The following is a 13,810-nucleotide window of genomic DNA, read 5'->3' on the forward strand; positions in this document are numbered from 1 at the left end:
GGACAGCAGTCCTTTCTCCACTCAGCTCCCTGCCTCTCCCCTCCCCTGCCAGCCCAGCTGCACAGAAGTCTCATTAGATTGAATGAATGTACCCAATTCCACACATGTCCCTGTCATGACAGACACTCTGCTCTCACATCCTCATGAGTTCTTGCCAGAGCTGTGAAGGTGAACAGCCAGGTTGAAGTCTGTGTTCAAAGCCACCCGGGATGCCCTCCCCTCTGTCTCATCGGGAGTCTCCCATTTCCCCACAGCCATGTCACCTTTGCCCTGGCATTGCTGGGCTCACAGCCAGGGGTGAGCTTGCACACCCAACAGTGTCTAAGCAGGTTTCTAAGCTATGGGTCAGAACCCACTCGTGGGCTGTAAAGTCAACTTAGTGGATCAAAACTAAAAGAGGAAATCAGATGAAGAGAATGGAATGGCAAGATCATTTCATTAAACTTCAGTTTTTATTGTATGAATATGTGTACTGAGATGAAATGTAAAATGAGTTTTACTGTGGATTGTAGTCAAAATTTTATGAGAAAACTAGTCTAAGGAATGTTCTGGGCAACACACTGACTGATCAACACAAAGTCCTCGACAGATTTCGAGTAAACAAGCTCAAGTTCCTGTTAGTTAAAGTCTGGTTTGTTCCATTCAGAGTCAGGTACAGAGAGGCGCGTGGGTGTGTTCGGAAGCACAGGTGAATGTAAAGGTTTGTTTCCTCTCCCAGCACTTAGGCTTACTGCCCTTTTCTCCACCGTGCCCCTGGAGGACACAAAGAATAAAGTCAGCAGCTGGCCTGGGCAGCTCTGCTCTCTGTGCTTGCTCACCTGTGTACCCCGGAAAGTGTCTCTGTGACATTCCTGACTTCCTCTCTGTCTTTTCTCCTTTCTTTCCATTCAAGAAAACCCTCTCAGAAACAATAATAGCCAACATGTTTTAGCCCCTACCATGTGCTGGTGTTGACTAAGGACTTTATATGCATTCAGTCCTCACAATCTACAAGGCTCTCCCTGGAGTCAGCAGACCTGGCTTCAATGTTCTTGATGAGTGAGTGACTTGGGCCAGTAACTCACTTCACCCTTGGAAGTCCAGAGGGCAACACGGCCTGCCCTGGTCTTGGGAGGCACTAGAGGAATGAAGCAGCTGTGCAGCCAGGACATGCATGCACACAGTGAGGGGGGACACACCCGTGCCTTCCCTTCTCCTCGGGCTGTTCTCTTCTCTCACGTGGCCACTGTCATCCCGGAACTACTGTGGCCCAACTCCCTCTCAGAAGCCCTGAACCCAAAGGATAGGGATTCCGGAGCCCCTGCCGCAGAGACTACACTACTTAGAGACTCATTCCAAAAGACGAAGGGGAACCTCCAAAATGCCTTCCTTTTCATTCTGAGGAGTCTGTCCCTTCTGTGCATATTTATAGTCTACACGGGAGTGTCTGATGCAACTTTGAATTATGCAAATGGGAAATAGTGCACTTGGATACAATCTTTATATTAAGAAATGTGAAATAATGCAATCACCAAAAATGTTTTAATTCCTTGAGAATCACTTAATTTCAAAATAGCTTAGCCTACGGAATTATAAATTCTTTTCACCACAGCCCAATGGCAGCGCCACTGGGATAGACCTGTCATCCTGGTTGGTGGCCCGCTGGTTCGGCACTGCTACTCACACGCACAAGATTTTCTTCTTGCAATGATGGGAACTAATATGCTGTTATTTTAACATTCACTGTTATTATAATTTAAAATCTTTTTTATATCCTATAACAATGTCATCCAAGTATTCATTAAGTAGCAGTGGCAGTGCTCGTGCTGAAAAATGTACCCAAAAATCAATAACTTTGGTACGGAAGTTAAATGTGATAAAACGCTATGAGGAAGGCCAAGGGAGCCCATGATACCCTGGGCTGTTAATTTAGGAGAGAGCGTTCCACAAGGTATTCAAGATAATGCTGAGAAAATAAAAAGTAGCATTAAGGCAAAGATACACTTCACTGGTTATGGATTTATGTGCTCTCAGAATATACCACCCCACACACACACTCTACATTAATTCCTATGGGAAAATTAGTCTTAAAATATGTTAGTTTTGAATGATGCAGGGTCTCCTAGAACTTGTCCCTGGCATAAAACGCAACCTCATTATATTGAAAATGCAAATATCCAGGGAGACGGAACAAGTGAACAAAATCATTCACACTAAGGTGCAAGTAACTGCTCTGAGATCCTTTGTTTAGCTAATGGGAGGGAACTGTAAGCCTGCAGGAGGGCTGAGAGTAGCAAGGAGGAATTAAAACAACCTGAAAAGACAGCCAAGCATTCTGCAGTGGACAGAAGTCCCTGCTGCTCCAAGGATCACCGATTGCCCAGGACAGAGGAGCCCTGCCTTGCTCACAGCTGGGGTGGGGTCAGGAAAGGACCCGGGGAACAGGCCAGTAATACTGTGTAACATTCAGCTGCTTTAAAACCTCAAGCACACCTCACCTCCCGGTTTGCACTTCTCTTCCACGTCGGTCTCACTCTTATTTCATATCCCATTTCACAAGCCTCATCCTATTTAAACCTCAGGAAAACAGCCCTACGTGGCAGATGCTATGATCACCCATAGACAGCTGAGAAGCCGAGGGTCAGCCACTTCTACAACTTGCCAGGAGACCTCCCTGTGGTGGGGGATGCCCAGCCAGCTTCTGACAGCAAGTCCAGCATCTTCCCCTCGTCCTGCAGAGGTCTGCTATGGTGCAAATATTCCTCGATAAAACTGTGAGCACCACAATGTCATTCCCACCTCCCCAGCCAGATTCTGACCAATCTACATTTGTTTCTCTTGTCTCTCGAACCACCCACAACGTCAGGAGATGCTGAGCTGAGAGTGCTCAGAGTCCAAATGAGGCCTCTGATGAGAACAAGCTGCAGGCCGGGGAGGTCGTGCCATCTTAGTATCTCTGATGAACGGCACCAGACTTCCAAAGGTGTCTTGGTATCTGTGAGTCCATCTGCTGTGATGGTTCATCCCTGACAAGGGATCTCCCATGACATCACAACTGACTTCAAGGCAGTAGCATGGAGTGAGTTTTAAGAAACCAGAGCAGATTAGTACATGCAGGCAAAGAGCCTTGGGATGGGTTGGTCTCTGGAGGAAGGAGGTCAAAGGCCTCTGTCCACCCTGAAAGGCCAGAGCTGTGGGGGTGGTGGGAGGGAAGGTCCTCAAAGAGACAGGAAGCCCTGCCCACTCCTGCCATGGACCAAAGCCAAACCCAGTTCCAGCTGGCTCACCTAAAGGGCCTTATGTATCCCCTCTGCTTCCTCACCACCACAATCCCCTTATTTTGTACTGTGTTCATTGAACAAAAAACCAGTTTCTCCATTATTGATGAGATCTGTATAACGTGTGTTGGCCCAGAAAAGATCTAAAAGGAGATACATAAAATTGTTTTGCTTAATTTTTTTCTCATCAAGCCCAGAGCTGTCAACAAGAGCCATTTTTGCACAGTAACACCCTGAGTTGCTCAAAATTCTAGTCAAAGGCCAAGGAACTTGATGTTTTGTGTGTTCACACATCTGAGATTATCATGTTGGGTTTGGCCAAATCCCAAATTCAGAGCCAGGGCCTGACCCCGCGACCATGTGGGTGCATCTGGGAGGAAGAAGCCAGAGGTAGGGCTGCAGGAATCAAAGTGTCCAGCTTGGCTTTGTGAGGGGAGCATGGGGAATGTGTTGTTCTGGACTCTACCCTGGAAAGTCCCCAGGCTGCCCAGAGCATGGCATGTAGGGCGAGAGCCGCTGCTGCCAGGCCAAGCTAGGCCTTTCCAGGGGTGGCTGCTAAATGCAGGACCTGACTTCAGCCTCCACCATGCAGAGCTCCTGCTGCCACCATGGGCAGTGGCCCTGCAGTGGTTGTGGTGAAGGGGTGGGGGGAGCTATATTGAAGTGGGTGGAGGGAGCTATATTGCTGAGATGGAGCCTCCCTGAATCTGGCATGTGGTGTCCTGCCTCGCACTCACTGGGCACTTGCTGCAGAAACACCAGGAGCCCCTGCCCTAGAGGAGCCCACAGTCTGAGAGGCGAACAGAACACAATTAACAGAAATACAAGATGTATGAAGTGTGCAGAGGCCAGTGCTGGGCTCTCACCGACGGCCTCTGAGGCAGGGGCTGCTGAGAGGTCCACGTGCACCCTGATGTGCAAAACTAAGCGGCAGCCCCACGTGTCCAATACAGACCAAGCTCCCAGCCACCCCTCAGCACCCCAGCCTCCACCCAGGGGAGGAGGCCGCGACCATGGTAACAACCACCTTCTTGGCTGCTTCTGAGCCTACCACGGAGACAGGCAGGCCCTCAGGAACCATGGCTGGATGAACAATTCCATGAAGCCGGCAAGTGCTAATGGCCTGGGAGGTGTTCAGCATTAACTCTCAGTGTGGAGATCCGGGATGCTTCTCAGAGGTGGCGGTACATGAGTAGGGCTCTGAGGGATGGGCAGGTGGGACGCCAGGAGAAGGGCACCTCAGGCAGAGGGCGTGGCCCGAACAAAGGCTGGAGAGGGGACCGTGCAGGGCCATGCTGCTTACCGTTCTGCTTGGCCGTCTCGTAGTCTTCCTTGCACACCAGCCGCCCGTCCTCCATGAGGTAGAACTCATCCCCCGTGGCCAGCTGCCGGTTGCAGATGATGCAAGCAAAGCAGTGCAGGTGGTAGACAAAGTCCTGGGCCTTGCGGACCACCTGGGTCGGGGGGATACCCTGCTGGCAGGCTGTGCATTTTGTGCCGAAGCGCCTGTCAGGGCAGCAGGAAAGGATTAGGGCACACAGGGAGCGAGGGATCTGGCTTCCCCCAACTTCCTGGAGCAGCCTCCCTCCTACCCCACCACTCCGGGACTCCATGAGCCTCACCCCCCAGCCACCCAGAGCTTGCCGTCTGGTCCTCTCTGCCTCTATCTAGCTTCATTGCTTTGTGCCCGGGACTCTTCAACCACCAAAGAAGGGACTAATGAGAACTAGAGTCTCCCTCAGGTACCTTTTCCAAAGCTGATGCCCCCGGATTCCAGCTGCCCGATTAACACCCATCAATTCACAGGGGGAGCAGATGGACTTTCTAAGTCCCGCAAAGCAGGCTGTCTCCCCCTCCACCTCCCAGCTTCCTCACCCTTATGGTTGATCCCAGAGGACATCCTCACAGGGAACTGTATGTGCCACAGGCTGTGTGTATAAAGCACCCAGCAACACCTTTTCACACACTCCCAGGGAGGAGGCCCTGCCTGGCCAGGGGACAGCACGCTGCAGAGAAAATGCTCTTTGTCAGCAGAGCAAGGCTCTCCTAACAGCTGTTCTCTCTTCTTTGCCTCCATTTCTCCCCTCACCTCCATTCTGCACACACAAAGCTCTCCAAGCCTGCCTCCATCCCCTTCCTATGCACGCACGGCCTGGGGCTTGGTGGTTTGGGAAGGGCCCAGGAAGCTGCACTTTTCAGCCCCTACAGCATTCGGGACAAGGAGTCTGCAGATTGCAGTTTGGAAAATGCTGCTTCAGACGTCTCCTTGGTCAGCACCTTTCCAGAACAACACCGAGGTAAGAGGAAACCACCCGCTGCCACCAAGGCAGCTTCTACCAAGGAAGCCACCCCCTGCCAAGGCCGGGAAGGAAGGAGAAATTGACACGTTGAAAGTATCGTCCAGTGGGGTTGTTTCTGCTCCCTTTCCCCATTCTGGTCATAGAGATCAACAGAAGCATGCCGGCGGTCACAGGAGACGAGGGAAATTTGGGGGCCGACAGGGACAGTAAAGGAGGGTGCGTGGCTGCAGGTGAGCCTTCTCCGCTTCAGGAGGGAGGCGGGAGGCATTGGGAAAGCAAGGGCAGAGTTTAAAACAGCAATCAACCTAATTATTCATGACATTTCACACAGCAGAACTTTATCTTCTTCAGGATGAAAGACTTCGCCTAATGGATCTGGGGAAGGTTTGATTTTAATGGTCCTTTTAACTAATGCTTATAGGCAGCCTGATTTCCCCTGAAAGGACAGTACATATTTCATCCACATTAATACCAAATAAATTAATTATGGTCATGGCTATCATGATGAATCCCAGATTAATGCAGAATGATGGGTCTCTTACGCAATAATGATACCTGCTGAGGGGGCTATGGGGGCCTGGAACAGGCATGGCCAGCAGCAGCCTCAAATGCCCCCCACCAGGGACACGGCATCCCAGAGAAAAGTGGGGTTCTTTAAGTCTGCATGGGTAATCCCGAAAGACCCAGAGTGTACTTCAGGGAACACTCTTCTGAGATGGGTATAAGAAGGGTGTTGGGGTGTGAAGGGACAAGAGGTGGTGGCTTGGGAGGACCCCAGGCTTCTGAATTCCTGGAATGCCTCTTGGTTTTCAGAGAGATGGGGCCCATTTAGAGCAGGAGTTCTCTGCCTGAGGGTCAAGAATAGGCCTGTAAACCACCTGCTAAGTTGTTCAAAATTGTGCCTCAGGAGGGGACCTGGGCTTTCATCAGATTCTTAAGGGGATTCAGGACCCAGGAAAGTAGAGTTAATATTTGTTGAATAAATAAATCAGCAGATAAAGCACCATACTTGCAGAGGATGTGCACGGAGATGGCCGAATCTGAGGAGGGAGAACAAAGCACACAGTCGGCTGTGGACAGTTCTGGACCTCCCAGAACACAGGTGAGAACCAGGTCCTCCACAACTGCTGTGTAACCACATCACCTGGATCAAAGAGGAAGGCTGGCAGGCACCCACCTCTACTGTGTGTGTGTGTGTGTGTGTGTGTGTGTGTGTGTGTGTGTGTACAACAAAGAGAAAAGAAGCCTACACACGTGTTACTAGAGAGTGTTTTCAAAAGGCCTATACATTTAATATCCAATCCTGGCCAATTTGCAAAGCAGGTACTAAAATGAAACAAGGCACCGGGTGTGGCGGCTCACGCCTGTCATCCCAGCACTTTGGGAGGCTGAGGCAGGAGGATCACTTGAGCCCAGCCTGGGCAACATGGTGAATCCCTGCCTCTACAAAAAATACAAAAAATTAGCCGGGTGTGGTGGTGTGCACCTGTAGTCCCAGCTACCTGGGAGGCTGAGATGGGAAGATCACCTGAGCCCAGGGAGGTTGAGGCTACAGTGAGCCGAGATCATGCCACTGCGCTCCAGCCTGGGCAACAGAGCGAGACCCTGTCTCTAAATTAATTAATTAAAATGAAACAAGGCTTTCATCATGCTTGTTGCAAACCCTCCCAATAAACCACCCAAATTTGGAGAATGTGTCCTAACCAGAGATCCAAGGAGAGGAGGGCTGAGAGGAGACCCCGGAACAGAGGGAAGACCCTTCAGCAGCCTCCTCCATAGGGGCCACACTCTCTCCCACTAAAAAGCAGGCAGGGGCTTTCAGTCACCGGAGGCCCAGTTGACACCAGCGCACCAGAGACATGAAAGATAACGGAGGTATAAATTTAATCTACATACCGACAGTGATTCATGCATGAGGGTGGCAAGTGCACAAGAAAAATGAAAAATAAATGGACTTCCCCACCAGCGTTTTTTAGCAATTGAAGCAATTTTCCTGATTGTGGGATTTATACCGAAGGGAAGTGGAAGTGGCTTCTCATTACCTTTTCCCCTGGAGCACAGCCAGCAGGACCCTCGCCGAGGGAGCCGCATGCACCTCCTTGGCCCACAAGGCTCCCCCGGCCCAGCCCAGCCCTGCAGGTCACCCTCCACCCCATCTCCAGTCAGAGCCAGTGGATCTAGAATACAGGGCATCCTACAGGGGTGTGTCTGTGATGGAGACACTGTCCCCATTCCCAGATCTTAGAATAGCCAGAGTCACAGGTGAGAAGGCCAAAGCCTGGCAGGTCACATGACTTGTCCTGCAACAGGCAATAATGAGACACACAGTCATGCCTAGAATTCCCTGGCCCCACACGAGGTAAAACTGTGAACCCGGCTGCTACACAGAGAACCAGCAGTCTAACCAACATGACCAAATATGAAGGACGCTGGGGGTGAAGAGGGAAAGGCTGGACTCCAGCCAAGGAAGAGGGCTCCCAAGAGCTTTTCCAGGCAGCACCCCTTAACACCGATCACCGGGTACCCACGCGGGGGCACCAAGGGCACTGGCTTCACCTTTCAGAAAGATAAGCCTGCTGCCCAGTCCTACTAGCCAGGCCTCTGGGGACAACAAGTCCCCCCGGGAGAGCAGCTGGAGCGGATCCAAAACCACAGAGAAAATGCAAGGAAGGACTTGCCAATGGCTCATATTATTTTCCTCCTCTAACCAGCACCACTGGAAATTCTCTTATCCCTGCCCAGCACATAGTAGGCAAGCCACAAAGACCCAATGAATGAATGAATGAATGAATGAGCGAACGAACGAACTGCTTCTTAAAACATGTGCCTGAGTAGTCAGGGGAGGCTTGGCTCTCCATAATGGCAGCTCTTTTCTTTCTTTTTTTTTCAAGTTTGGTATTAACTTTGTTCTATTTTTGGTCTAATTTTAAGTACATAAAGGTTTATTTCCACAGGCCTCAGAAAATCGGTAGAAACCACAGGACAATCTCTCTTCCCACCAAAAAAAGTTGCATATTTTGGTGTTTATCCTAGAGGGAAAAAACTGAAATTTACATTAGCAGTGCTGTGCAAGATTCTTACATAAATCAAGACCTCAAACCAGCCTGCAGTGGAGGTTTTAGTCTTCTGTTCAGACACTTGGACAGAAGCCATAGGTGATGAGCATGACAGGGAAAAGGAGGCAGTGAAGACAGGTGACAGGCACCTTGTAGGGAAGGAAGATTCAGGAATGCCAGGCTCCTTGGAATGGTGTGCTGTTTTTCCCTTTTTTTTTTCCTTTTAAAGTCATCTCTGTAGGAAGGTGCTGGGCAGGGATCCCAGAGAAAGAAAGGTCCAAGACTCCTTTAAGTGCCCTGGATGAAGGGCAGTGCTACAGCAGCTAGTACCAGAGACTCTCCTATCTCATGGTTGAGGCAGACTCAGGACAGAATAGAGAATAAAAGGAATGCTTATAGGAAGCCATTTTGCGTGGAATGCTAGATGGCCAAGCCTCAGCCTTTGGTCCAGTGCAACCCTTGCCTCACTTGTCAACAGTGAAAAATTAGTTTGGTTAGAGGAACCATCTGGAAACACACCAGCTTCTGCTACCTTCATGTTCATTGTTAGAAAAAGATTCACCAGTGTGAACATTCTGATCTGTTAATTCCTGGGACTGTTTTCTTCCCAATGGACTGTTTGTTGGTAGGATAACCCCCAAAAGGTCAAAGCTAAAATGCATCATCAGTCCTGGTCGGCAGTTCCTTAAGAATGGACTGGTGGCGTGAGCGAGCTGATATGGACAAACTGCACCTTCCTGCAGATGATCAACTGACCTGCTACCCCACCCCAAATCTCAGCCTGAGGTATATTTCAGTGAAGGCAGGTAGCTGTGCTTCTCAGAGCAGAGAAGCAGTTTTAAGCTCTTTTCTTTAGGGGTGAGGGGATCTCACTCGGTTTCCCAGGCTGGAGTGCAGTGCCACAATCATAGCTCACTGCACTCAAACTCCCCGTCTTCCTACCTTGGCCTCCTGAGCAGCTATGATCACAGGCACACGCCACCATGCCCAGCTCATTTTTTAAGACATTTTTTGTAGTGATTGGGTCTTGCTATGTTGCCGAGGCTGGCCTCGAATTCCTGGTCTCAAGCGATCCTCCCACCTTGGCCCCCAAAGCACTGGAATTACAGGTGTGAGCCACTGTGCCCAGCCAAAAGCTTTTCTAAGAAGGGCATTAAGTCCCAGGTTGAAATGAGGCTCATGGTTTACTAAACCACAAGACTTTACATCCCACTTGCTGTCGCCATCACACTGCCTCCATGACTATCTCCTGAGCTCCTAGCCTGAAAGGTGGGTACTGTGGCACATTTTAACAAATAAGAACTGGGGCTCAGAGAGGTGAGGTGCTGACCCCTAGCTCCCACGGGCAACGAGCGAGAGAACCGGGGTTTGCAGTCGGTGCTTCTGACACAACACAGTGGGCATGCGGCGGGCATCAAGGGCAGCAAACCCAGCCTTGGTGCCCTGACCTAGGCTGCAGCTCGAGGAGAGGGCCTGTCCCTCTCATGCGACTCTGAGCCCCCTGCATGAGGCTGCCAGCCCTGCAGTGCTGGGGTGGCCGGGGGAGCCCTCACCCCCCAGTGTGTTAACCCCAACACACGTAACTGGCCCACTGTCCACCTTCCACATCCTCTGGCTGGCCCAAGTGTGGGCAGAGAAGAGCTGAGACTTCTCAGCTGACTCTCACGGGCCACTCTTGACCCCAGGAGAGGACCAGGTCTTGTGTGCCGGGTCCCAGCCTCTGCACCTGAGCTCCTGCTGCTGTTGATTTGTCCACCTCTGCTGCTCCCGACCACCTGGCTGGGCTGCTCACCAGTGCAGGACAGGCTTGAGGGTCTGGACCCTGTAGAAAGGGGGCAGCAGGCAGGTCCTGCAGGCACCGAGCCTTCTAGAACCAGGGGCGCATAAATCCTACACCATGGCTGTCTGGCACATACATTCCTGATGATGAGTTCCGACCTCTGAGCAGACCCATATGACATACCACAAGTGGGTCACTGAGACACTGGTGATAAAGGCAACTGCCATTCTCCTAGCACCAACCTGTGTCCTGCGCAGAGTGGGCCCTGCACATGTGATCTCATCTGACCCTCACCTCCAGCCCGATGCCCGATGCCCCGGCACTCACCCTGTGGCTGCACTGCCACCCTGCTCCATTTGCTTCCTGCCTGGGTGACTTTAGCTCAGGCTCACCCTCACTCCCACCACACCCTTGGTGACTGCAGTCCCCACATAGACCATCCTTCCGGGCCATCCCTCTCAATTCTTTGACCTCCTGAAGGCTGTGGCCCTCACCCTCCCTCCACCGCTCGCTCCCCCAGACCTTGTTACCAGCAACTGCCACAGCTCCAGGGGTCACTTCCAACCCTCCCACCGTTGGACCCCGCCGTTCTTCCAGCTCCCCAGGGCACTGACTCACACAACCCAGGGACTGCCTTTCTCCCTGGGCTTGTCACTGTCCCTCGCTTCCCTCCTTCCTTACCCAGCAGACCCCAGGGCGATCCCACTTGTCCCTCCCCACACACCCTGGACCCTGCCCTCTCTCCATCCTGTGCCTGCCCTACCCCAGCACGGGCATCCACAGAGCCAGGAAAGCAGCCCCTGCCCACCGGACTGATGGTGCCTCGGGGGCTGGGAGTCAGAATGCACCTCCCACCCGCTCCCCCGCTGAGCCCCAGGCTCAGCTGCTGGCACCCTCCCATTTCCCATGGAAGAGGGAAGCCCGGCTTGGACCCTCCCCACCTCCCACTGTGCCATCCACTCGCACACCCGGGGCCCCAGCCCCTGCCTGCCACCCACAGGTGAACCACGCACCTCCACCAGACGCAGCTCATTCCTTCTCACCTAATGAGACTCCCAGCAACCATCCCCTTTACCTTCTGTGTTATTAGCTTCCCCTCTGCTGGCTCCTTCCATCCATGTACAGGCATGCTATGATCCCTGCCTGCCTCCCTTCTCTACCGCCCACTCCCTGCACCCTTCAGGGCAGTGCCCCACTCACCCAGAGCTGTGCTGCAGCCCAGCGGTCAGCTCCCCTCTCCCCGGGGCCTCCCGAGCCTCCCGACACACCTGCTCGCCGCCTCGTACACTGTGCTCTCCGGCCTCTGCTCCTGCTCCTCCTCCTCCCATACCTCTTCTCTGCCCACCCTGCTCCCCTGGGGATCTCACCTCCAGCCCAGACCCCTGGGCTCCAGACTGGGGTTCCACTGCCTCCTCAACACATGGATTTGGAGTCCAAAACCAAACTCTTACCAACACGCCCCGCACCCTCTGCTCCTCCCATAGCCCTTCCCATCTCAGACCACTGTAACTTCATTCTTCCCACGGCTCAGGCCAAAACCTTTGGGCATCCATCCCCATCTGATCTGTCAGCAAATCCTGTTGACTCTACTCAGAATAATAATAATTATTATTATTATTATCATTTATTATTATTATTATTATTTGGAGAGAGGGTCTCACTCTGTTGCCCAGACTGGAGTGCAGTGGTGCAATCACAGCTCACTGCAAGCTTGAATTCCTGGGCTCAAGAGATCCTCCCGCCTCAGCCTCCTGCGTAGGTGAGACAATAGACGTGGACTACCACGCCCGGCTTCTACTCAAAATTATACCATGTTGGGGACCCCTTCTCACACCCGCACTGCCCTCCCTAGCTCGGGCTGCCATCAGCCGGCACCTACAGCTGCCTCCTAACAGTCTTCCGGCCTCCACCCATGCCCCCACAGGCACTTCTGCACACGGTCACCACAGTGGGCCTAAGTTGCACCCTCGCCCTCCCCTGCTCAAACCTTCCAGTGGCTTCCACCTCACTCCGGGTCAAAGCCACAGGCCCCCTAATGGCCTCCAAGGCACTATGGCATCCCAGCCCCATCGCCCTTCCACCCTCCCTCCTCCACTGCCCAGTCCACTCCTGCTCCTCCTGGGGCCCAGGCACTGCTTCCCTGCTGGCACACTCTCCCCCCAGGTACCTGCATTTCCTGCAGGAATGCTCACTCCTGCATTTCCTGCACTGGTCCCCTGAAATGTCACCTGCTCAGGAGGACACCCCTGGACCCTTCCCCTCAGCACTTCCTTCCCTGCTCCACAGCACTCATCTCAGTAGATATGCTGTGCACTTATTTCTTGCTGACCATCTTTCCTCCTCTCTAGAAGGCAAGTTCTACAACAGCGGGGTCTTTATCCGTCTTGTTCACTACTGAATCCAGCGCCCAGCGTGGGGCCGGGCCCAGGATATGTGCTCAGTGCATGCATGATGAATAAATCAGTGAGTGACCCAGTCCTGAGGAATGCTTGAAGGCCTGTCCTTCATTTGGACATGAGGACACTGAAGTTCAGAGAGGGTTAGTAACCACCCCAGACCTCACAGACAAATGGCGGAGCTGGGATTTGAACTCAGTGCCTCTCCTCTGGGATGTCTCCCTTACTCTTCGCTATTGAAGGCAGTCGGTGGGGACCAGCCCAGGACCCATGTCAGCCTCCTGCGTGTGGAGCTGCCATGGAATGGTGCACCGCCCTGAGGAAACAAAATACTGCACGAGTTGATTTTATGCTTTAATTGCTTGGCGGTGATTTACTGCTGGCCGTATTTTTTTTCCCAGCTGACACTTCCCTACATGTATTTCTTTTATCTATCACCACACTTGACAGGAAAGTTGCTGATATTTACTGTTACTGTATGTACCAATATTTCCAACATATATCACCGCCCACTCTAAGGCCACAGCCATGTCATGGGCACATAAAGTTCTGCCCCAGAACGGGCAGCCTTCTCCAGACACAGACGGGGGTCCTATTTGGAGAAGGCCTGACACCAGAGTATCTTAGAGCCTCGGGGGCTGGGGACACAGCCCCCATGTTACATGCACACAATCACACATATACCTCCCAGCCCATGGGAACGGCCCCCCCAGCAATCTGCTTTTTATCAGGATTTTAATCTAATGTTTTTATTTTTAAAGAATATTTGATATTATCATGTTGAGATGAACGCTGCTGGAAAAGCTTTAAAACCAGTGACCTAGTCCAAGGCCCTAATTTCACAGAGGAGGAAACGGGGGCCCAGAGACAAGCAGTAACTTGCCCAAGATCACACAGCTCCATCCATGGCAGGAGGTGGACGAGAGCCCAGCTCTCCTGTTCATTTGGCCTCAAGTCCTCTCCTTCCCTGCTGAGGGCAGATTTCCTTGAAGAGGCAACGGGACATGCAGGACCCGAATCC

General features: G+C 52.2%; 1 protein-coding gene across 1 annotated transcript in view; it reads right to left on the reverse strand.

Annotated features, from left to right (window-relative positions):
* LHX4 (LIM homeobox 4) overlaps positions 1-13,810 on the reverse strand; it is a 43,538-nt gene that overhangs the window by 3,397 nt on the left and 26,331 nt on the right. The window contains exon 3 of the mRNA XM_032160852.2: positions 4,561-4,763. Within this exon, the coding sequence (XP_032016743.1) occupies positions 4,561-4,763 (203 nt within the window). The remainder of the gene's footprint in view (positions 1-4,560; positions 4,764-13,810) is intronic.

Source organism: Hylobates moloch, unplaced genomic scaffold (assembly GCF_009828535.3).
Source record: "Hylobates moloch isolate HMO894 unplaced genomic scaffold, HMol_V3 SCAFFOLD_8, whole genome shotgun sequence".
In the NCBI taxonomy this organism is placed as follows: Eukaryota; Metazoa; Chordata; class Mammalia; order Primates; family Hylobatidae; genus Hylobates; species Hylobates moloch.